The 24945-nt window shown below is 44.0% G+C and overlaps 2 protein-coding genes across 3 annotated transcripts in view; one reads left to right on the top strand and one right to left on the bottom strand.

The window, feature by feature from the left end:
- Positions 1-6019, bottom strand: part of UBE2T (ubiquitin conjugating enzyme E2 T) — a 17208-nt gene extending 11189 nt beyond the window's left edge. The window contains exons 1-3 of one of the 2 annotated variants that reach the window (XM_028488227.2): positions 5937-6019; positions 2052-2141; positions 281-1006 (exon numbers count right to left, since the gene is read on the bottom strand). In XM_028488227.2, coding sequence (XP_028344028.1) covers positions 281-614 — 334 coding nt within the window. In that variant the 5' untranslated portion in view covers positions 615-1006; positions 2052-2141; positions 5937-6019. Of the gene's footprint in view, positions 1-280; positions 1007-2051; positions 2142-5924 lie in introns of both variants that reach the window. The other variant, XM_024130559.3, reaches the window with a different exon arrangement.
- The window catches only part of PPP1R12B (protein phosphatase 1 regulatory subunit 12B), a 221015-nt gene continuing 200525 nt past the window's right edge, over positions 4456-24945 (top strand). Inside the window, exon 1 of the mRNA XM_028488226.2 lies at positions 4456-5612. Within this exon, the coding sequence (XP_028344027.1) occupies positions 5322-5612 (291 nt within the window). The 5' untranslated portion in view covers positions 4456-5321. The remainder of the gene's footprint in view (positions 5613-24945) is intronic.

The following is a 24945-nucleotide window of genomic DNA, read 5'->3' as shown; positions in this document are numbered from 1 at the left end:
CCTTCCCGCGGGAGCCGCGGCCCCCGAGGGGGGGGGGGGGGGGGGCGGCGAGGGGGGGGGGGGGGGGGGGGGGGGGGGGGGGGGGGGGGGGGGGGACGGGGGGCCGGGCGGGGGGCGCGCGCCGCCACGACTGTCAAGACATCCAGAGCCTCCGTTCCATAGCCGATAGTCGGAGAAGAGGAAGGTCCCCCGACAGGCAGAAAGCCACCCCCCCCGACCCCCCCGGCAGACCCCGGCGGGCGGCCTCTCCGCAGAAGAGCCCGAGCACCCGCTCTCTCACCTGCGCTAACGCCCCTCGCAGTGCAGAGGCGCCAACCAGCCTGCACCGCGCCTGCGCGAGCTCTACGGTTGCGTCGCCCCGCCTCCCGCCCGCGAGGGTGTGATTGGTCTGGAGCGCCGCCCGGGAGGAGCGAGGCCTCCGATTGGCTAGGCTCCGAGCGGGCTCCGCCCACGCGCTTTGAACGGGGGCGCGGGGCGCGGCGCGCGGGAACTGGCTCGGGACTGGCTCCGTCTGTCCGAGAGGCGCGGTAGGAGGAACCGGGAGAATCTGATTTGGAGAAGGGGCTGCGGTCAAGGTTTTTCATGCGGAGGGGCTGCCGCTCCAGGACAGTCATACCCGCGGAGGGCGCTCCGGGAATTCAACGGAATCTGAGGGACTGGGGGTTCGGAGCCGGGTTCCGATTTGGGGCGCGCGGCCCGGCGGCCCTGGCTTCCCGCGCGGGGAGCGTCCGTCGTGCTCGGACCGCACTGCCGGCCGGAGGCCGCATCCACCCTCGCCTCCTGCTCCGGCCGCGGGAGGGGCGGCCCGTTCTCCTAAACCTGCGAACCGGTACAGTCCGACCGCTGCGGGATTTGTGCGTTCAGCCCAGATCTGCGTTCAGTAGCCGTGGCTCCCGGTGACCGCTGCGTGGGGCGTCCTCTCTGCCCCGCAGACCCGCGCTCTCCAGGACGGTCCGCGGCGCTCCCGGGGCCTCACGTCGGTTGTGGGAGTGAGCCACGAGGGGAGCTGCGAATCACACAGGAATCCTGTTACTGTCCAGTTAGCTGTCGGGTTCGCGCCTACTGTTAGCATTTACTCATTGTGGGGAAGTGTTTGCTGTCTTAATTCTGGAGTTGGCTGCTTATTTTAGTACTGATATTTTCTATTTTAATCTCTTCAATGTCTTCTCTTATTTTCCACCCCAACTGTAACCGTGTCACAATTACAGTTCTGTCTTCGGAGCTGAAATTGATTACTTTCTCGGGTGGTTTTCTGAGAATAGAGTCTTAAAGATGTCTCTTAGAAAAACCAGAAAAAAAAAAAAGAAAAAAAAAACCAGGCACTATGTTGAGTCTGGCGGAAAGGAGAGATAGTATGATAAAACAAGCAAAGACCTGTAGTTTTGGAAGCCAAACCGAAAGAATTGGATAAAAGAAAAAAGAAAAACAGAAAGAACTCCATGGGCTAAATGTACAGTCTCTGTTTGTCCACCAGAGGGAGGTATGTTAACTGGTGCGAAGAGAGGCCACGCTGAAAGGTTTTCATAAACTACCCGTGTCATTGCTTTAAAAAATGGAGTATTCTAATTTGTAGTTCATGTTTTAAGTGTATGGGAAATTATTATTTAATAAAAGTTTCCTCACTTCATACAACAGTGTATGTGCATCATAGCTGGTGCACTTAGTACATTTAAAAGTTCAAAAATTGTGGTGATGGTTTTGTAATGTGCAAAAATACCAAATCACTAATGTTGTGCACCAGGAACTGACATAGTTTATAGGTTAATTATACTTCAACAAACAAAAAAATCTTATAGAAAAAGAGAACAGATTTGTGGTTTACCGCAGGCAGGGGAATTGGATGGAGGTGGTCAAAAGATACAAATTCCAGTTATAAGATAAATAAGTACTAGGGATATAATGTCCAATGTGATAAATATAATTAACACTGCTGTATGTTATATATGACAGTTAAGAGAGTAAATCCTAGGAGTTCTCATCACAAAATATAGCTTTTTCTTTTTCTTTTATTTTGTTATCTATATGAGATGATGGCTATTCACCAAGCTTACCGTGGTCATCATCTCATGATGTAAGTCAGATCATCATGCCGCACACCTTAAACTTATACAGTGCTGTATGTCAATTATATCTCAGTAAAACTGGAAGAAAAAAGTACAAAAATTATGTTTTACTTATGCACAGGATTATTTGTCAGGATTTATTCGCTTGCATATAAAATTTTTTTTCTTTAGAATATTTAGGAAATCTAAACTCTCATGTTTGTTTAATGGTAGTAGACAATTGTATAAGTTTATTGTTTAAGTGTACTCTCAGAGAGCCCTGCTTGGGGGAAGACGTTTCAGAAAAAAACTTAGATGATTTTAATTTTGAAAAGCTTTTCAAATCATTACACACAGGTTGATTTGTTTTTTTTTTTTTTGGTGGCATAACTTTTTCTTGGCTGAGCTAGTTAAATTAATTAGATTATAATAATTATCACTGCATTCCGTAATCACATAGCTGAAAGATTCATCTCCTTCCAGGTAGGTTTGCACTTAAATTATGTAAGGAACTTAACTACTTATATTTTTCTTTAAACTCTAAAGAGGGTATCATTTTCTTACTACCTCAGGAAAAAAGCAAATAGATACAGTAAGGAAGTACTACCTGGAACTTCCCAGTATTGAGACTGAATTCTTCCTATTGAAATTTAAGTTCATACCTCTTGGGAAAGTATGGATTTAACTTGGACTTGGCCAATTTTAGCTTATTTTTACAACTGGAACCAGATGTTTCTTCTTTCCTGATTCTGAATGCGAAAAGAATATAGCCAGAAGAAATATAACATTATCGATCCATGAAAATTTTACCCTAGTTTAAAAATCCTTATTAGAAAACCAGTATGTAAAATATATGGTCCAATTATACATACTTTTTTTGAGCCGATATTGTGGACCAGGATCATAATATTAAAATGGTGCACGTGGATTGCTGTCAGAGATCTGTTTCCTGAGATTTCAGCAATTTGCTGAAATTTGAAAACTTGCCCTTCTCTTACTTTTTTGTTTCCTTGCCAGACTAGCAGAGTTCAGCTAATAATGGTTTCTTGAAGAGGGTTAGGTTCCTAGCTAAGTATTATTTCCTATCTGGTTTAATATCAATATTTCTTTTATTCTATAGGGACAGTTCTATTTGAGAGCTTGTGAGCAATTTTAATTATCAGCAAGAGGCTGAGTTGGAATACGAAGAGGTTCCATGCTGACAAGTTACAAAGTAAACCTCATACAGAATTTTTAATTCCAATGGATGATGAGGCATGAGAAGTTCTATGGTGACTAAATTAATGCAAGGAAAATATGGCTATATAAAGTATACAGTATTATATCTTTTGTTTTTATGCACATTGTTCTTCACAGTTCTCAAAGATGTATGACTTAATTAGTATTTATGAAGAATTCAAGGATACCTAATTAAAGCATATATGGATAGATGTAGTATTATTAGACATAATAATTTACATTTATATGTCCCTTTTTCATTTGATTCTTAGCTTGTCTCAGCGGAAATTGAGGCCATGATGGAACATAGTAAAGTTTCCCTTTACAACGACCTAATCATTTTTGCAACATTTTTTTAAATGAAAAACTTCAACCATACAGGAAAGTTCAAAGAAACTAATAATTGTATATATTCTCTATCATAATGGAAAACACAGTTATGTTTTGTCCAGGGCTAAAGCCCTGGGGAGTTAAAGTTACTGAGTCAACCTGACAGGTTTTAATAACCAAGTTCACTGTGAATATGAAAATGGCCTGCGTGCTGCCTTAGGAATTTAGGACGCGCATGGTATTTTTTAAAAATTGAACTATAGTTGACTTACAATATTGTGTTTGCACCATAGTATTTTTTTGTAGCTTTGGGAAAAAAATGGAAGACGGGATATATGTCCCACATATGCCTCCCAAGAACTTAAGATCCATGAAAAGGGTAGGAGGAGAGAGACAGAAGGGAAATTAATATTTATTGTGAACTGGTATACGCACAGAGATAGTACTAGATATTCTTGCATGTATTATCTTATCCGCTCCACACGACCACCCTGTGAGATTTTTTTTTTTTTTAAGTTTTTGGCCGCGCCGGGTCTTGTGGGATCTTAGTTCCCGAGCAGGGATTGAACCGGCGCACCCGGCCGTGAAAGCGCCGAGTCCTAACCTCTGGACCTCCAGGGAATTCCCTAAGGTATTATTATTCCCATCTTACAAATCAGGCTCGGAGAAGTCAAGTAACTTGTTGGGAGGAGAACTGAACTTGAATGCGCTTCCCACTATACCCGGGAGCATCATTCCCAGGATCTCTTCAGGGCCACCTGTTAATGCGTTCTAAATTACAACGTTAATAAAGCTCTGGATTTACAACCAGGACACGGTTTGGAGAGTTTCGGGTACTTTATTCTTGCATGTATTATCTTATCCGCTCCACACGACCACCCTGTGAGATTTTTTTTTTTTTAAGTTTTTGGCCGCGCCGGGTCTTGTGGGATCTTAGTTCCCGAGCAGGGATTGAACCGGCGCACCCGGCCGTGAAAGCGCCGAGTCCTAACCTCTGGACCTCCAGGGAATTCCCTAAGGTATTATTATTCCCATCTTACAAATCAGGCTCGGAGAAGTCAAGTAACTTGTTGGGAGGAGAACTGAACTTGAATGCGCTTCCCACTATACCCGGGAGCATCATTCCCAGGATCTCTTCAGGGCCACCTGTTAATGCGTTCTAAATTACAACGTTAATAAAGCTCTGGATTTACAACCAGGACACGGTTTGGAGAGTTTCGGGTACTTTCCGTCCAGTTTTCCGCAATATAAAGTAGGGATAATTACCGACCCCTTTTCCACTTCAAAAGACTGACGTGATAATTAGGGAGCCGAGATTAGCTGGAAGTCAGAACAAGAATAAACTACGACTCCCAACAAGCCCGCAGAGGTGACTCGGGCGGGGGACAGCTCCCGCTTCGGGGCAGAGGTGACCCCGCGCGTCCGCGGCCAAGCAGGGAGTCCCCCCGCCCCGGGCCGCGCCTCTTTCCCGATGCATCCAGGGACTTGTAGTTCCCGTCGGGCGCGGGTGAGCCCGGGGGATAGGGGGCGCGCGGATCTCCTACTACAAGTCCCGTGATGCGACCGGGGCGCCGCCGCGCCTGCGTGCTGAGGCCGCGGGGGAGTGCGGGCGGCGCGGGCAGCGGAGCAGTAAAGATGGCAGCGCGCGGGTCTCCGCCCTCCGCTCCCGGCTGAGGCGCTTGGCTGCGGCTGCGGCTGCGGCTGCGGCGGCGGCCCGCAGCAGCGGCGGCGATGGCGGAGATGGAGCACCTGGGCGGCAAGCGAGCTGAGTCGGCGCGGGCACGGCGGGCCGAGCAGCTGCGGCGCTGGCGGGGCTCGCTGACGGAGCAGGAGCCCGCCGACCGGCCGGGCGCGGGGCTGCCGTCGCAGGCTCAACGCGGGGGCCCGCGGGTCCGCTTCGAGGACGGCGCCGTGTTCCTGGCCGCCTGCTCTAGCGGGGACACCGACGAAGTGAGGCGGCTCCTGGCCCGGGGCGCCGACGTGGACACGGCCAACGTGGACGGCCTGACCGCCCTGCACCAGGTGAGCGCGCGGGGCCGGCGGCCGAGCCGCCTCCCGCCCCCACCCCGCGGCAGGGGTCCCCGCCGCCCCCTGTCGGCGCGGTGTCCTTCGGTGCGCGCCCGCGCCGCCTGACCGGTTCCCTCTCGGAAGGCGGCTTTCCGTTCTCCCGGGAGCGAGTCCGGGGTCGGGCCGGGGCTGGCGGGTCTGGGTCCGCGCCGCGTCCTCTGGTTTGCGATGGTTCGAAGGCAGTTTCCGTGTCCCGCGGGCCCAGCTCGCGAGCCCCCGACCTCACGCTCTCCCCGCCAGCATTACCCCCGCCGGCGGAGAACCAACCTGCGGAATCACCTGGTTTGCTTGATGCTCGTGGAATAGCCTTTCTTTCTTTCTTTTCCCCTAAAGCCCCCTGTGGAAATGACACGCCCCGGATCGGGCTGTAATCTGTGGACTGTGGGTAACTTGACAGTTCTGTGCTTGGAACGAACACCTTCACTTTCCCCCTCTTATGCAACCATGTTCTGTGTGGCTGTCATGACTAACTGCACCCTCCCTCTCCACGTGGAACTCCATCAGTTATTTCGGTGAGCCGGGAGCTGGACACCCACTCTTAATCCCTCTTGTTTTCCTTCTGCTGTCTGTGCAAAGTGGATGTGTTGGCATGAGAATCCACTTCTAAATAATAATTCAGGTTCGCGTCATACCACTCCCCTGAACGTACTAGCCAGTACCTTAAAATTCGTCCTCACCACGTTTGCAGTCCTTTGTTTTTTTTTCAGATAAAAGAACCTTCTTTTCACCCAGTTATATGCATTTCTTCATGCTCTTAACAGTGCCCCACCTAAGGTAGCAACCAACATTTGTGTAGTCCTTTGCTTTTTAAAAATTATTTTATATGTCTTACTGCGTGTAATCTCAGCAGTGATCCTTTGAAGTGTTGTCATAATAACCGTTTTACAGTTGAGGAATCTGAAGCTTAGAAAATTGTTGCTTGTGCGAGATTACAGGGGCGAGAAGTTGCCCTTAGGCATGGATTTTTCAGATTTAAGCTCCAGAGCTGTATATCTCACCTAATAAAGAGCTGAATATAAATAAGATGGACACAAAAGAATGTAACCGAGAGTGGGGTCCGGCCGCTCGCCTCTCAGAAGCCAATAAAGAGGCAAGTTTGGTGGAAAGAAAAGTTTGCTTTACTTTGGATGCCAGCAAGTGGAGGGGGGCGGGGCGGAGGGTGGACGCCTGCCTAAAGGCCGACTGCCCCCACCGACAATCAGTGGGCAAGAGCTTTTACAGACAGAGGGAGGGGGCTCCATGCAGAAACAGCACAGTCAGCTCTGACGGTCATCGTGAAATTGGTCATCGGTGGTCTGACCAGCGTCATCTTGATTGTTTTAAGTACAGTTAGGCTTCAGTTCCAGGGTCGGTTTGTTCCCATTCCTTGAGGCCGGTTCTCAGAATTGTGGCAGCTTAGATCATGGCTACAGCCTGGTCATCATGTAGTTAACTTCTTTCAGCTGGCGGGGGTTTCAGTATCTACAAAGTAAACAGCTCACAGGACATGGCTCAGAATATTATCTATAGCCCTTGAGGAGGGACTGAAGGTCCTTGACCATGCTTAAGGGACTAAACTATTATTACTTGGTCTCCTTTGACTGTTTTCCTTTGTTTCTGCATTTTCTCACTTCTCTGATTAAACTTATTCTTTGACTAAAGTTATTCTACAGACAAAAGACAGGCTGAGGACATGGGGGCATAGACCATAGGGTCCTTCTCTGTTTCAGGAGGGCCACGTGCATTATTTTAAACTTCTGAGCTCTTTGAGAGGATGAATTTTTACTTTTCAGATGTATTGGGGATGATAAGGAGATTGAGGTTTAGATTCTGAAAGAAAACACTTGAAGGGGTCCTAGAGGCTAGAGGAGTAGAAACTTGTTTCTAGTCCACGTGTTCTTTATTGAAGCCCAGTTTTCTGAGTATAACTCAGTAGCCCTGTTTCTTTTAAGGTGACTCTGCTGAGTCTGGCCCTTACCACACACATATTAACAATGCCCTGAGAAAAGCACCTACTTTGAGGTTACTCCTGGTAGGTCTCCTTCCCACACCAGGAAAGCACTTTTCTGACCCCTTTTCCTGAGACTGGTCCCCTTGGTGTCTTTCTTTCTCTCTTAATTACCACCCCAGATTGTGAGGTGCAACTTCTCTCAGTTAATATTCTTTCACATTCCGTAATCTCCTGAAATAGAAACAGCTGTGGAAGTTTTTTGAAACACCTGCCAGTGCACTATGGCATTCCTCCCTATTTACAGGGCTGGCGGTGAGTTGAGTTGACCAGGTATACTCAATATTAGGAAATTCAGCTAAAGATTAAGCTGCTTGAAGATGTGAGATCAAACAAACTTTATGTTGAGAGACCATCGCATCCCTTTGTTTGAATCAAGACAGGCTCAGGAAACCTTTTACAAGTCAGTTTCTGCAGAGTTACAGTATGTTTCCCCCATGTCTGAAGAACTCTGAAGATACGTACAAGATTATTTTCAAAATGTGAGGCTGGAGCCGCCAGAGGCTGAACAGCCATCGAGTGAATGACTGCTTGTCCCGTGAAGCGGAGAGTGGTACGCTTCCATGCGTTACTTAGTTAGAATACCCACCTGCTGTACAGTGTGAGGTGAACGATCAGGGTGACTGCTTCCAGTCTCTCTTGTTTCGGCCACAGCCTCTTGATCAGCTGTGGACTCTTACCTGAGCACACGGGGAGAAACTCCCAGAAGGTGTTGGGGGATGAGTTTTCTTCTCCCGCAAGGTTACAGTAGATGTTCTGCACTTCAGGTTGTGGTGCCTTGATGCTACTTTTGACTTAGAGACCTTTCTTTCTTGGCAGCCTTTGCTTCTGCCACGAGGTGCTTGAGTCAAAGATAAGCTCCAGGGGGCCTGTTAATAATGCTTGAAATAGACTGGGATAAGAAGTATCTCAAAGATTAGACCTACTCTGATGAAAGCTTTGGAGACTGATGCAGTCTAACCAGACTTGGGCAAGTAAATTAAGATTTGGTGTGTATGTAGAGCCGTCGATGAAAAGGGCATTAATCTGATTATATAACCCTTGGAAGCACATGTTTGCTCACAGAGGAATTACCGTTTCATTTATGTGTATATATTACAGGGAGTGAAATGTGGGCTAATAATTCTGTGTGGGCTGGTACTTTAAAAGTTTTATTTGTTTATTTATTTTGTAAGGTCGATTATTAGCACCTATCTTGTATCCTTAGCATTATGATCTTGGGTACTGTAGGTCCAGATACAGGCTTTTAGAACTGTATCTACCCAATTATCAGGTTACCGAGAGGCAAGTGCTTGCTTTTGGAAAGGAGGTTTTCTGGGACTTGTTAAAATGGATGCCTGCTCTTCCTTCAGAGTGTATTATATTGGCACTTATGTTTATGTGGGTGTGGGGAGGACACCGATGTCAGTACACGTGGATCTAACACTAGGCCAGGCTGATCAGTCTTCATTTGGAGGGATACCTAGGAGACTAGAATGATGCTGTGCTCGACTCAGAATTCAGGTTGGTTTTGTAACCGTCTCAGAGTCCAAGTTTGGACCCTCAGGGTCACCCCAGACTGGAATTCAACTCCTAGTAGCCTCTGTCATTCTAGAGCTGCCTCCGTCTGACCCTGTATCCTCAGGGAAATGAAAATTATCTATTTCCCTGGAAGAGAGGTGGAGGTAGGGATAGATGAGGGAAGGAAGAAAGGCAGAGTAGTTTATATTCAGAGTGAGACAGAAGAACACTAAGATGATTACATGTTCACTTCAATTCCGAATAGTATGTATGTGTGCCAACTTATAAAATAAAACTTGTATTCTTTTTTTAATTGGGGTGTAATTGACGTTTAACATTATATTAGTTTCAGGTGCACAACATTTGCTTCAATATTTGTGTGCACTGTGGAATGATCACTGTAATAAATCTAGTCACCATGCAGTTAGTTTCTTTCCCTTGTGATGAGCACTTTTAAGATACACTTTCTTGGTGACTTTCAAATACGCACTACAATATTATTGACTGTAGTCACCTTGCTCTACATTACATCCCCATGATTTATTTATTTGTTTTTTATTTTTTATTGGAGAATAGTTGATTAACAATGTTGTGATAGTTTCAGGTGTACAGCAGAGTGATTCAGTTATACATATACGTGTATCCACTCCTTTTTCAAATTCTTTTCCCATTTAGCTTGTCACATAATATTGAGCAGAGTTCCCTGTGCTATACAGTAGGTCCTTGTGGATTATCCATTTTAAGTATGGCAGTGTGTACATGTCAATCCCGAACTCCCTAACTATCCCTTCCCCCCACCCTTCCTCCCTGGTAACCATAAGTTCATTCTTTAAGTCTGTGAGTCTGTTTCTGATGATTTGTTTAGTTTATAACTAGAATAAAACTTGTATTCTGAACCTTTTCTCTTTTATTCCAAGTTCATTATTTATTCGTCTTATAGTTGCATGTGTGAAGGGACTTATCCTGTATATTGGTGAATTTTGCTTAGTGCTAGGGGTGCAAGGTAATCTGGGATTAAGAAAATCCTGTTGGCGTCTTTCTTACTGTGGATCTAGAACAGTCATCCTGAGCCATTTTGGTAGTTTACCTTCTCACGTTGGTTAATAGGAGGCATCAACGTGTTGGCCACCTGGCCACTTGCCTTACAAATATTTGTCTCAAGCTGCCGTGCCATAATGGAACTCAAAGCCACATTTGGAAATTAGGCTTATTTTTATGGTGGTCTTTTTTGGGGGGGGTTGGGGGAGTACAGATGCCAGTGACTTTTATTTGTTCCCTAGGCAAATTTTTGTTCCCCATTCTTCAAGTCCTGTAGAGTAGCTGTATACTCCCATTTGGGCTTTGCAGCCGTCTCTGTATTTTCCAATAGCCAAGCTGTGGTTGTGTGTAGATGACGCAGAGTTCTGCTAAAGGTAGAGGGCTGGACAGGTCTTATCGGTAAATTGAAATTAAGTCCTTGCTTAGTTTTATTTTTACATATTTTTAAAGTATACTTTATATACAGTAAAATTCACGTGTTACAATTGTAGAGTTCTGTGAGTCCTGACAAGTGCACACAGTTGTTTAACCACCACAGTCATGATGTGGAACGTGTTCGTTACCCCCGGGGTTTCCTTGTGCTCCTGGTAGCCAGCTCCTCCTCCCACCCCCAGCCCCTGGCAACCCTCCCTCAGCTTCCTGTAACCACGATGCCACACGGGCGAATGGTACGGTATGGAGCCTTTTGAATCCGGCTGCTTTCGTTTGCCGTCATGTGTTGGGCCTCATCCGTGTTGCTGAGTGTGTCTGTAGCGCATTGGTCTTTATTGCTGAGAGACGTTCCACGTATGGATGTACCACGGTTTATGTGTTCACCAGTTGAAGGACATTTAGGTTATTTACAGTTTCTGGGAATAATGAATAAAGCCACCATAAACACTTGCGTATACACTTTTGTGTGAACATAATTTTTCATTTCTCTTGGCTGTATTCTTAGGAGTGGGGCAACTGAGTCACGTGGTAATGAATGTTTAACTTTAAAAGAAACTGCTAAGCTGTTTTCCAAAGTGGCCCCACCATTTTGCTTCCAAACAGCAGTGTCTGAGTTCTAGTTGCTTCCCGTCCTTACCAGTACCTTGTGTTATTTTTTTTAAGCCATATTAATAGTCATGTAGTGGTGAGTCATTTCCAGTGACGGTTAAAATACTAGTGGTGGTCGCAGTGGCAGCAGCAGGAGGTGGTAAAAGTACTGATCATAGCTCCCACTGTTTATGATGGTATTAACTCTGAGCCAGTGACCGTTCTGTGTTCTTCTGATATGGTAACTCGTGATAATACTCAGAAGAACTCACGAGATATGTACTTTATCGTTGTCTGGATTTTACAGAGATGGGGAAACTGAGACACTGCCCAGGGTCACACAGGTAATGAATGGCAGAGCTGGAATTTATTTATTTTTTATTTTTTTATTTTTTTGCGGTACGCGGGCCTCTCACTGTCGTGGCCTCTCCCGTCGCGGAGCACAGGCTCCGGACGCGCAGGCTCAGCGGCCACGGCCCACGGGCCCGGCCGCTCCGCGGCACGTGGGATCCTCCCGGACCGGGGCACGAACCCGGGTCCCCTGCATCGGCAGGCGGACTCTCAACCACTGCGCCACCAGGGAAGCCCAGAGCTGGAATTTATTTAAGCTCAGATCCCCAGTGGACACCTGAAACCGCGTGCACTGTGGACCCCTGTATGTATGTACCCCGGGTGGGTTGGAGTGCTGACCCTGCAAGAGAAAGCCTGTGTGCGACTTTACAGCCGGTCCTGCATTGCCAGGGCTCCACATCTGTGGATCCAACCACCCGGGTATCGTCCAGTGCTGTAGTACATGTTTACTGAAAAAATCTGCCTATAAGTGGACCTGCACAGTTCAAACCCCTGCTGTTCAAGGGTCCATGGAACTGTTATTTCCTTACTGACGGGTGGGCAGTGTGCGCAGACTGGGTGTTCTGGACAGGGTGGGGCGGAGCGGGTGGACGGGAGAGTTCATCAGCTATTCTGAACGGCGGTCAATTTGAAACTTAGCAATTGCTTATTTCTGGAATTTTCCGTTTGGTGTTTTCCGACGACAGGTGACTGAGGAAAGTGAAACCAGGGGTAAGGGGGGGAACTACTGTATATGTTTGCTGATAGGCACAGTTTCTGCCGTCAAGGGACCCAGTCTGGTTTGGAGATAGATAAATAAAAAAACAATTCCTTTTAGAGGGTACGTTCTATGATTCACTCCTAAGTGGAGCGACAGAGGAAGGCGGTTCCGGGTGAGAGGTAGGAGTGGGTGCGGTGTGTAGGCAGAGGGCGCAGGGGAGTCCCGATGGACGTGTCGGGAGGGCTGGGGATGGGGGCGTGCAGTCCTTAGTAGAGAACGGTGGGTTTGAGCAGGAGAGGTAACCCAACCAGAGCAGTGTTTTAGGAACAGGAAGCTGCAATTGGATTTCAGAATGGATGGAGGGACAGAGATGAAAGAACCAGCTGAGAGAATAGAGAAGAGAAGAGAAAAGTGTAATACAGTTCTAGCCTGCGTCTGAGAGACTTGTGCTCTTCGGACAGGAATAGGATTCAGTCCAGCATTGGACTGAGCTGCTCTGAAGACATCCACATAGAAATACCCTGTCGACATCTGCGTGGTTCAAGGCCAGTCATCACCTCCCATCTAGGCTCCGGTTCTCTCACATGTAAGATGAGAGGCTTGGATATCAGCATAAAGGTGAGAGGTGAAGCCATGAGTGTGAAGAGGATGGGGTAGAACATGGAGGAGGAGCGAGCAGAGCGCCCGACCCGGTGGCAGCAGAGGGGCAGAAGCTCCGTCTGGAGCTGTAGGTAGCTGGTAGGCTGAGGGGCGCCCCTCAGCGCCGCCCAGTCCTAACCCTCAGGACCGGTGGGTGGTACCTTACCTGGTAACAGGGGCTTTGCAGGTGTGGCTGAATTTAGGGTCTTGCGCTGGGAAGACTTGCCTGGATTATCCAGGTGAGCCCCATGTAATCTTCAGGGTCTTTGTGAAAGGGAGGCAGAACAGTCAGTAGTAGGAGATGTGATGGCAGAAGTGAGACTGGAGCCGTTGAGGAAGGGGCCGCGAGCCAGGGCGGGCGGGCAGCCTCTCGCAGCTGAAAAGGGCGTGGGGACAGAGTCCTCCCTCAGAGCCTCCAGGAGGAGCCAGCCCCGCCAGAAACTTGGTTTTGGCCGGTGAGACTGAGTTTAGACTTCTGACCTCCAGGTCTGTGAGACGGTAAATACATGTACTTTTAAGCCACTGAGTTTATGATCATTTGTTGCAGCAGCAAGAGGAAACTAATGCAGGGGAGAACCAAGAAAGCACAGTGATACTGAGGAGTTTCAGGAATGAATGGTCAATAATGTAAAAGGAAATGGAGGAAGAGGCCTGAAAAAAACTTAGGTTTGCTCATTGATAATTTTTGAAAGAGCAGTTTCAGTGCGAAGGTGTTTTGAGGACTGTTCATGGAGATTATATCACATTTTTACTCTTAGGGATAACTTAAGTTTAGTCTTTCTGTTGACTTTTGGAAGGGGAAAAAAAATCTACCATCAGTGTGATTACAACTGTAAATTAGGGCCCAAAATATATGAGAAGACTCCTAAAAGGCTGGTTTCCGGTTAGTTCAAGAGGTTTCATAATTTATGAGTTAAGAATATTTTAGGATATTAAACCTGGCACTAGAGGCAGGAAGGTTGCATTTCTGTTACTGAAGGGCTGACTAGCTAGTTTAGGTTATGTTATTTCCCAGTTCTCCTTTGGCCCATTTCCCACTCATTAGCCCTGTCACTGGAAGGCAGCCTTAGCGGAGCCGTGACAGGGAGGTTAGTGCCAGCAAACTGTTTCATCTGCTCTTTATTCTTTCACATTCATTTACTGAATGAATAGATGTGCCGGACTCTGTGCTTCTTGTTACATAGCAATTGATACATCTTAGAATCTAAATAGAATTTGGGGAATGCTCTCCAGAATAGCTGGTTACTATTATCATTTATAATAGGAAATTGGCAATGTAGTGATTTCCTTTCTTCCTTCCTTTCCCTTCCTTCCTTCCTTTCTCTTTCTTTCTTTCTTTCATTTTTGGCTGCATTGGGTCTTCCTTGCTGCGCACGGGCTTTCTCTAGTTGGGGTGAGTGAGGGGTACTCTTCATTGCGGTGTGTGGGCTTCGCATTGCGGTGGCTTCTCTTGTTGCGGAGCATGGGCTCTAGGCGCAGGCTTCGGTAGTTGTGGCACGTGAGCTCAGTAGTTGTGGCGCACGGGGCTTAGTTGCTCGGCTGCATGTGGGATCTTCCCGGACCAGGGCTCGAACCTGTGTCCCCTGCATTGGCAGGTGGATTCCCAACCACTGCGCCACCAGGGAAGTCCCATGTAGTGATTTTCTATTTTAGCATTCTGGCTTTTGGAGTTTGGAGGGGAGTATTACATTCATCAGTATTTGCGACTGTTTTCATCTATACTTACGGATGAAAATGGTCCTATTTTGCTAAAGATGGTGGAAGAGGGAAGTTTGAGATCTTTAATTAATCTTTAGTGGTTCAGTAAATCCAGATAAACAATCTTGACCCAGAGTTTTATATAAGGCAAAGAATTGAAAACTCATTTGGGTTACTAATCGAAGCTCGCTCAAATTGTTGACTTTTTTTTTTTTTTGGCTTTGATTTTATTTCTTTTTCTACTTTTGAAGTATAATTTTAAAAATGTTTCTTAGATTTTAGATTGTAGCCAGTTTGAGTAAATTTGAGGGGCTTGAAGTTTTATCAGGCACGCAGAGTTTGTATTTGTTTCATAAGTCAAGTTAATTGGAAAACTGAAGCCTTAGTTTTCAATATTGAAAATTGAACTGTATGTAGTTTTTGATGCAATGTTGTACTACATTGTACTTATGGAATGGGTTTATGTAAGAATTTAGAAAAGATTTTGTTCTTAGTATACTTAAACATCATAATACTGTGGCAATCTGTTGGAATCATGTTCTAATGCAATTTTCGGAAAATATTTTTACAGTGCCACGCTCTGAATATCCATGATATACCTGGCAAAACCTGGCTTTTACATATGAATTTTTGGTCTAGTGACCGACTTTCTTTTTGTTTTTAAACTTTTAAATTATGGAATATTTCAAAATACAAAAATAGAACCGTATAATGAATTCTCAAAAGTTGTCAACTCAGGCCCAGTCTTGTTTCATTTTTAGATCCTTTGCTCCCCATCCCCAATATACTGGATTATTTTACAGCCAGTCCTAATTATCACATAATTTTATTTGTAAATATTTAATATGTATTTGTAAGAGATAGGAATTTAAATAAAAACAATTACAATTTCATTAACACACCTGAAAATTGAACACTCATTCCCTAAAATCATAAGGTATTCAGTAGTGTTTAAATTTCCCTGGTGGTTCATGAATTTTTTTTTTTTTACTGTTGGTTTATTCAAATAAGGTCTGCATTGGTTCATAGGTACCTTAAGACTCTCTTAAATCTATAGTTTCCTCCTTGTTTTTTTCCTCTGCATTTTATCTGTTGGAAAACTGAATTGTTGGTACTGTAGAGTTTCCCACAATCATGATTCTGCTGACTGCATGCTTATAATGTTAACATGTTCCTTTGTCTCCTGTATTTTCTATAAACTGATGATAAGATCCAGAGATTTGATCTGATTCAGATTTGAATTTTTTGGCAAGAGTGCATCATAGGTGGTGGTATATACTTCTATCAGGAGGTACCTAATATCAACTTATCTCTTTGGTTTAGTGGCCGTTGGTGGCCTAAACAGAATTTTGAAGTTTCAAGCCAGCCTCGACTAGACCTGAATTCTATTAATCAATACATTCTTCTAATCATCATCACATCTCCCTGTGTTGACCTTCTACTTGGGATACCAAATATCGGTTCAAAGCATGTAAATCGTGAACCTTGTGAATAAAGTGGCTCATACAGGTCAGTGTAGTATATTGACCGTTGCACGGCTTGATGTGGGGCTCGGCAAGTTTAGATCAGTGCCTTCGTGTGTAAAGATTTGTCAGTGACGATGACCGTGGGGTCAACTTTATCGCCTTTTCAAAGCTGTTTCATTAACTCTTAGCTGAAGTTCCCCCTCTTTTGAAATATCGGTCAAAGTTCTAGTTCAGCACTGTGGTTTCTTGCCCCCCAGGGTCACCACCAGCCCTTGAGCTTCATCATAAAAGAAAACTTCGAAGGAAAGGATCCAAAGAAAACTAAAAAATAGAGTAAATTGGCTGTACGGGGAGAAGAGAGACTTCCTTCCCCGGGCCCTGCCTTATAAGGGGGGAGGCAGGAAGAGAGGAGTGTCCGTTCTGGGTGTATCAGTCAGCTGTGGGCAGATGATGTGCTCATCTTTGAAAATGGAAGTGACATTTGGAACATTCAAATGGAGACTGGGCTGGTCAGCAAGGAGAGGGCTGCCCTTCTCGTTGAATGGGAATTTCACAGCAGGGTGTATTGTTTTACAAACTATGTTTTATTTATATGGGGCATTTCATGGGAAGCAGGTTTACTTTCTTTCTGCTTCCCTGCAGCATTTTTGCCAGGTGTCTTTTTTTAGTTAGTTATTTTTATTCTTTCACTCCTTCATTTTAAAAGTCGGCTGGCCTAGCCGTGAGATGTGACTTTAAGTGCCAAACACATTATGTTTGGGTCCTTTGGATGCAGCTTCACAGTTTTGTGATCATGCCTCTTGTATTGAGGCATGTTTAGATTGTCCCCTTTTGACGGTAAATAGCATGAAAAATGAGGTCAGAAGAATGACTCGCCTCACTGTAAATCACTAGGGGTGATGGAAATGGTTCTGAAGGGTCACCAAGCTGCTTGCCATCTGCTGAGAGCCTTCTGCCCTGCTGGAGAGCTCCCGCAGCACGGGCCAGGTGAAAAGGCCCATCCATTCGCGTCTCCCGCCTGCCGCGCTGGGCACTGGACTGGCGTCAGGAGAGTCTTCCTGCTGGGACTCTCAGTGCTCAGTGGGTATTTATGGCAGGCACGGACTCATGGTCATGGTTGGCACCAGTTGTCAGGTGCAAGGAGACGCTGTGTGCCTTTTGCTTAAGCTCTTTCTTTGCTAAAGCCCGTCCATGACAGGATCACCAAGGCTCAAGGGTTTTGAATGGGAAATAACTTTGAGGCCTAAGTCAGCATCTACATTATTGTTAAGAGGGCTATTACTGTATCTTCTTTTTCTTTTTCTTTTTTTAATATCAAAAGAAGAGAAATTTCCTGTTCTGTCTCCATAATGCACTTCTGTGGTTTGGATCTTTAAAAATTTAAATGATCTTTTATTAAGTTTTTTTGTTTTTTTTTTTTTTGCCAAGTATTTATTGAGTACTTCTTAGATGCCAGATCCTATAGTAGATGCTGGGATACAAAGATGGCATAGTCCCTGCCCTCACGGATTGGGAAACTCACAGGTTTAAAGACACAGTCTAGTCCATATTGCTCCTGTTTAGCATTGAATCCATTTCCTATTACCCTGTTCATAGTAAAAGTGGAGAAAGAGTATTGATCATTATCTACAATTAGCCTTTGTATATTTTTAGATAATCAGCCTTCTCTAATCCAGTCTTCTTTATTCTGATCTAATACCCGTCCCTTTAATTTAAGATCAGTTTCCAAATCATTAATCATTTTGCTGTCTCTTCTGTGGATTTCCTAGCTCTGCAGCTCCCTTTGGCCTCACTGGCTCAGGGGTCAGAGTCAGTAATGGCTTCAGCTCTGGGGGCTACCACTAGGGGAAAAGACTTGTTAGAGGGGCACTTGAATGCCGAGTTGCAGGACTGGCCATATATGTTGTTTTGTTATAGGATTATCAAGTTTCAGGACACCATAGCAGAAAGAACCTTAGAGGACAACATCTGATCCACCTCTGTCATTTTTACAAACGAGCAATCTGAGGCCTAGAGAGAAGCTGAAAGAATACCATAAGCATGGAACAGAAATAAAATATAATGAAATGTTTTATTTATAAAACAAATCAAATTTCTGCTTGATATTCTTTTCTGTCTCTGAAAATGTGGTTGTTTGCAAGCTAACTTCAAGAAAAAGCAGAATAGTCTCTAACTCCTTTTGAAGAAGGATGATACCATATGGTTGTGTTTCTCTTTAAAAAACTTCAATATAATAGAAACATCATGGGATAATTATTCACATTCCAAGAAAATGAATCTAAGAGTTCTTTTAAGCATTGGTTTCCCATTTGATTTATTCATCTGTATATTTACTGCTAAGCAACATAACATTAAAAAGAAATAATATAGGGCTTCCCTGGTGGCGCAGTGGTTGAGAGTCCGCCTGCCGATGCAGGGGACGCGGGTTCGTGCCCCGGTCCGGGAGGATCCCACATGCCGCGGAGCGGCTGGGCCCGTGAGCCATGGCCGCTGGGCCTGCGCGTCCGGAGCCTGTGCTCCGCAACGGGAGAGGCCGCAACAGTGAGAGGCCCGCGTACCGCAAAAAAAAAAAAAAAAACAAACAAAAAAAGAAATAATATATAAGAAAAAACAATTCATTAGTACAAATACCACATTAACTGTTTTTATTTTTATTCTCTCCCAGGTCACGTTAATTTTTACAAATATTTTAACTTGGTAGAACTCACGCTGTGTCATAACTATAATAAGTGCTCTTTACTGAGTGTATACTGTTTAACTGCATTTTGCTGTTTTTATTATCTTTGCCTCAACAGTTCCACCAAGTAGATGGTATTATTCCATTTAATATTGAGGAAGGAGAATCAGAGAAGACAATTTGCCCTAACCTAGGTACCATAGGTCGTGCCGGTATTGGAACATAGATCCGTCTGACTCGGAAGCTTCTGGTTTTCTACCTAGGATACACTGCTTTTCTGAAGTCCTGGTTCCCCTCTCCATCTAGACCTTCTGTTTACTTTCAAAAGACCTCTTAGGTACATACTATTTTGTAGGGGGAGGTTTCTTTTGCATTCTATCGCTGCTTTGATTCTTAACATAATTCTGCCTTTGCTCAATGTGAGATAATGCCAAAAACGTTGCTTCCAGGCCTCATTCGTGTTGTGGCATACACAGAAAATGACAGTATCTGTATAGCACCCTTGGTAAAGTGGAGATTTGGGAGTTTGGTATAAAAATTCATTAAATTTCTTAATATATCATAAGACAATCTATTAAAAAATCAGACTGGCTAATTGTTAGCATTAAAATCTATTTTTAAAAATTGAGGTATTGTTGATTAAAATGTTGTGTTAGCATTAAAATCTATTAATAAGTAAACAGATCAAGAAGTAACAATCGGGGCTTCCCTGGTGGCGCAGTGGTTGGGAGTCCGCCTGCCGATGCAGGGGACGCGGGTTTGCGCCCCGGTCCGGGAGGATCCCACGTGCCGCGGAGCGGCTGGGCCCGTGAGCCATGGCCGCTGAGCCTGCGCGTCCGGAGCCTGTGCTCCGCAGCGGGAGAGGCCACCGGCTGGGCCCGTGGGCCATGGCCGCTGGGCCTGCGCGTCCGGAGCCTGTGCTCCCCAGCGGGGGAGGCCGCGACAGTGAGAGGCCCGCGAACCGCAAAAAAAAAAAAAAAAAAAAGAAGAAGTAACAATCAAGAAATTAATAAAATCAGTTATGTTTTATTTAAGAACATCTAATAATATCAGCTGTATCAGTAATGATGTTGATGATCATGATGACAATCTTGACAAACATACGTATCTTCTAGTTAGAAAAATTGTGGAAAATTAGAGCAAATTCAGTGGAAAACCAAAATATTTTACATGTGCATGCAAAACATAAATCTTCCCTGATGTTGAACAATGTAGACTAAAATAAAAATATAGATTAAAATGATTCAATAGGAAGAGAAAGGGCTATTTTGTGGACTCACTGTAACATGCTCTTTGGTACTGGAGTATGTAGCAAAATTATAGTTGCTAAATTTAGGAAGTTTATGGAAGGAGCCATACAAATTAAATATGATTTTACCATTAAGAATTTTTGACTGGTTACAAAACATTTTTTAATAGCAGTACAAAATTTCATTCAAAAGATCTTTGTGTCATACTTGTAACCCATTTGTAATACAATATATAACTGGGGAGATCCAGTAGAAAGTTCTTTAGCTTAAATATATTAATAAGCACTCAGTAAACATTGGCTGTTACTATGTTGAGTTACTATTGCAAAATGATTAAGATTATGAGCTTTGGAATCAGATATACCTGGGTTGTAATCCTGGTTTTGCTACTTACCTAAGCTTTGTGTTAAGCTATCTGAACTCAGTGCCTGATTCCTTAGGAGGCACTTGGGTGATGTTCCGTTAGTCCTAAGATGAAGACCACAATCTTTAATGAGGCCTTACTGTGACCCGCCGGGCACTGTATCATCTCATCCCCTGTTATCCCTTGGAACTTGTCTCCCCTTGTTCTGTCACACCGGCTGCCACTCCAGCCACCCTGGCCTCCCTGTTTCTCAGGAACCCCAGTTGCTGTTCTCCCTAAAAGGCCTTGCATCTCTTGTTCCTTCTGCCTGGAATCCTCTTACGTCAGATATCCCCATGGCTGGCTTTTTTTTTTTTTTTTTTTTTAGACTTCCGCAGAGTCTTTATTCAAATGTCACCTTTGTAGTGAAGCATTTCCTGGCCATCCTATCTAAAAATGACAGATGAACTTTCCTCACTTTCTCATTTTTAAAAATTGAGGTATATTTTACTTGTAGTAAAAATGCATAGATATTAAGTCTATAATTGATGGGTTTTGAGAGTGTATACAGCCATGTGCCTATCACCCAGATCAAGAAACAGGACATTTTCATCGTCCTTGGAAGTTCCTCTCGAACCTCCTTTCCCCAGGGAATCATAGTTAGGATTTCTATCATTCTGCATTAGTCTTGACTGTTCTTAAAATGGATTATATGGTGTGTACTGTTTTATGTTTGGTTTCTTCAACTGAACATGTGTTTGAGGTTTATCCATTCCTTAGTATGGCTGAGTAGTATTCCATTGTGTGACTATTCCGCAATTTGCTTATCCTCCTGTTGATTGACATTTGGGTTATTTCCTCTTTTGTTGGTGGCCATTATGAATAAAGCTGTTATGAATGTTGTTCTGTAAGTCTTCTCATAGACATATGTTTTCATTTCTCTTGGGCAAATACATAGGAATGAAATTGCTAGGTCCTAGAGTTGTAAAATTCTAACTTTATTAACAGCTTGCAGTTTTCCAGTGTGGTTGTAGCATTTTACACTATCCTAGCCATGAATGAGAGTTCTGTTTGCTCTGTATCCTTGTTAATTTTTGATAATGTCAGTCTTTTTTTGTTGTTGTTTAGTCATTTTAATATTAGTCATTCTAGTGTTTGTGTATTGTTATCTCATTGTGGTTTTAATTTGCATTTAGTGACTAATAATGTTGAATACCTTCTCAGTATTTTTTGGTCATTTGGGGAGAGAGAGAGGAGAGAGAGAGGGAGAGAGGAGTGTCTAGTTCAAATCTTTTGCACTTAGAAACAGTTTTTGTCTTACTGATTTGTAGGCATTCTTTTTATTTTCTGGATATCAGTCCTTGTTTTGATATGCATTATAAATATTTTTCTCCCTGTGGCTTGTTTTGTCATGTTCTTATCTTTTTTTTTTAAATAAACGTTTTATTTTAGAGTGGTTTTAGAGTTACAAAAAAGTTGCAAAGCTAGTTCAGAGAGAGCTTGTATACCCGTCACCCAGCTGCCCCTAGTGTTAACATCTTACATAATGATGGCATGTTTGCCCAGACAGTATTGTGTTGTTTTATTGACGCTCTGAATGGCATTTTCCTCATATTATCTAACCAGTTTAAGCTGTTTTTTTAAATTAATTAATTAATTTATTTATTTTTGGCCGCATTGGGTCTTCACTGCTGCGCGCGGGCTTTCTCTAGTTGTGGCGAGCAGGGGCCACTCTTAGTTGCCGTGCGCAGGCTTCTCATTGCGGTGTCTTGTCTTGTTGTGGAGCACAGGCTCTAGGCGTGCGGGCTTCAGTAGTTGTGGCACGTGGGCTCAGTAGTTGTGGCTTGCGGGCTCTAGAGTGCAAGCTCGGTAGTTGTGACACACGGGCCTAGTCGCTCCGCGGCATGTGGGATCTTCCCGGACCAGGGCTCGAACCCGTGTCCCCTGCATTGGCAGGCAGATTCTTAACCACTGCGCCACCAGGGAAGTCCTAAGCTGTTTTTTAAAAATAGTATTTATTTGATTTCCTTACTGAACTCTATTTATTAGTTTTATCAAGTGCTGGTTTTTCTAGTTAGATGTTAGCATCTATGAACCATGATGGGGTTTTTTTTCGCCCCAAGATTTAAACCTTTGAAGCACAAAAGTTTAAAATTTTGATGATGTCCAATTTATTTGTTTTTTTCTTTTGTTGCTTTTGTGCTTTTAGTATCGTATCTAAGAAACGATTGGCTAATCCAAGGTCACAAATATTCACATCTATATTTTCTTCTAAGAGTTTTATAGTTTTAGTTACTACATTTTGGTCTTTGATCCATTCTGAGTTAGTTTTTCATAGGTGTGAGGTAGAGAGCCAACTTCATTCTTTTGCATGCAAATATCCAGGTGCCTCAGCACCATTTGTTGGAAAAAACTCTAAAGTTTAAACCTTTCCTTTTCTGGTCTGCATTTTTTGACAGAACCTCAAAGAGTGTTGAATAATAATTGTGATGGAAGGCATCTTCCATCTGTTGTCTTTCTTTAATTAGGATGTCTCTCATATGTCTCCATTAAATATGATGTTTACTTTGTTTTTTAATAGCTTCTTTTGATTTAAGCAATTTATTTCTCGTTTGTTAAGGTTTTTAAAAACTTTTTTATTGTAAAATTTCATACACATACAGAAAAGTATATGTAAAACAAAAATATATAATCAGTGGATTTTTATAAAGCAGAGGCCTGAGTTACCGTCAGCTTGGTCAAGAAATGAAAGATTATTTGCTAAGTGTTCTAAGATCAGGAATGAATATTAATTTTTTGATACCTTTGATGTTAGAGCCATTAGTTAATAACCCTGGGAAGTTTAAATGGTGATTGGAGTCGTGTCACACATAGTATGCTTTAAAAGTGCCTCTGGGCTTCCCTGGTGGCACAGTGGTTAAGAATCTGCCTGCCAGTGCAGGGGACACGGGTTCAAGCCCTGGTCCGGGAAGATCCCACACGCCGCGGAGCAACTAAGCCCGTGTGCCACAACTACTGAGCCTACGCTCTAGAGCCCGCGAGCCACAACTGCTGAAAGCCGCGTGTCTAGAGCCCGTGCTTCGCAACAAGAGAAGCCACCGCAATGAGAAGCCTGCGCACCACAGCGAAGGGTAGCCCCCGCTCGCCGCAACTAGAGAAAGCCCGCGTGCAGCAACGAAGACCCAACGCAGCCAAAACGGGCCTAGTCGCTCCGCGGCATGTGGGATCTTCCCGGACCAGGGCTCGAACCCGTGTCCCCTGCATTGGCAGGCAGATTCTTAACCACTGCGCCACCAGGGAAGTCCTAAGCTGTTTTTTAAAAATAGTATTTATTTGATTTCCTTACTGAACTCTATTTATTAGTTTTATCAAGTGCTGGTTTTTCTAGTTAGATGTTAGCATCTATGAACCATGATGGGGTTTTTTTTCGCCCCAAGATTTAAACCTTTGAAGCACAAAAGTTTAAAATTTTGATGATGTCCAATTTATTTGTTTTTTTCTTTTGTTGCTTTTGTGCTTTTAGTATCGTATCTAAGAAACGATTGGCTAATCCAAGGTCACAAATATTCACATCTATATTTTCTTCTAAGAGTTTTATAGTTTTAGTTACTACATTTTGGTCTTTGATCCATTCTGAGTTAGTTTTTCATAGGTGTGAGGTAGAGAGCCAACTTCATTCTTTTGCATGCAAATATCCAGGTGCCTCAGCACCATTTGTTGGAAAAAACTCTAAAGTTTAAACCTTTCCTTTTCTGGTCTGCATTTTTTGACAGAACCTCAAAGAGTGTTGAATAATAATTGTGATGGAAGGCATCTTCCATCTGTTGTCTTTCTTTAATTAGGATGTCTCTCATATGTCTCCATTAAATATGATGTTTACTTTGTTTTTTAATAGCTTCTTTTGATTTAAGCAATTTATTTCTCGTTTGTTAAGGTTTTTAAAAACTTTTTTATTGTAAAATTTCATACACATACAGAAAAGTATATGTAAAACAAAAATATATAATCAGTGGATTTTTATAAAGCAGAGGCCTGAGTTACCGTCAGCTTGGTCAAGAAATGAAAGATTATTTGCTAAGTGTTCTAAGATCAGGAATGAATATTAATTTTTTGATACCTTTGATGTTAGAGCCATTAGTTAATAACCCTGGGAAGTTTAAATGGTGATTGGAGTCGTGTCACACATAGTATGCTTTAAAAGTGCCTCTGGGCTTCCCTGGTGGCACAGTGGTTAAGAATCTGCCTGCCAGTGCAGGGGACACGGGTTCAAGCCCTGGTCCGGGAAGATCCCACACGCCGCGGAGCAACTAAGCCCGTGTGCCACAACTACTGAGCCTACGCTCTAGAGCCCGCATGCCACAACTGCTGAAAGCCGCGTGTCTAGAGCCCGTGCTTCGCAACAAGAGAAGCCACCGCAATGAGAAGCCTGCGCACCACAGCGAAGGGTAGCCCCCGCTCGCCGCAACTAGAGAAAGCCCGCGTGCAGCAACGAAGACCCAACGCAGCCAAAAAAAAAAAAAAAAGAAAAAGTGCCTCTTCCCCCCCAGAAAAGTGCCAGTTATCAACTGGAGTTTAGCTGAGCCACTGAGGCTGCCGTGATTTAACATTTCCAGGAAGAT

The sequence above is a fragment of the Physeter macrocephalus genome, chromosome 4 (genome assembly GCF_002837175.3).
Source record: "Physeter macrocephalus isolate SW-GA chromosome 4, ASM283717v5, whole genome shotgun sequence".
Classification (NCBI taxonomy): Eukaryota; Metazoa; Chordata; class Mammalia; order Artiodactyla; family Physeteridae; genus Physeter; species Physeter macrocephalus.
The sequence above is the reverse complement of the archived record's forward strand: the minus strand, read 5'-3'. Positions and strand labels throughout refer to the sequence as shown.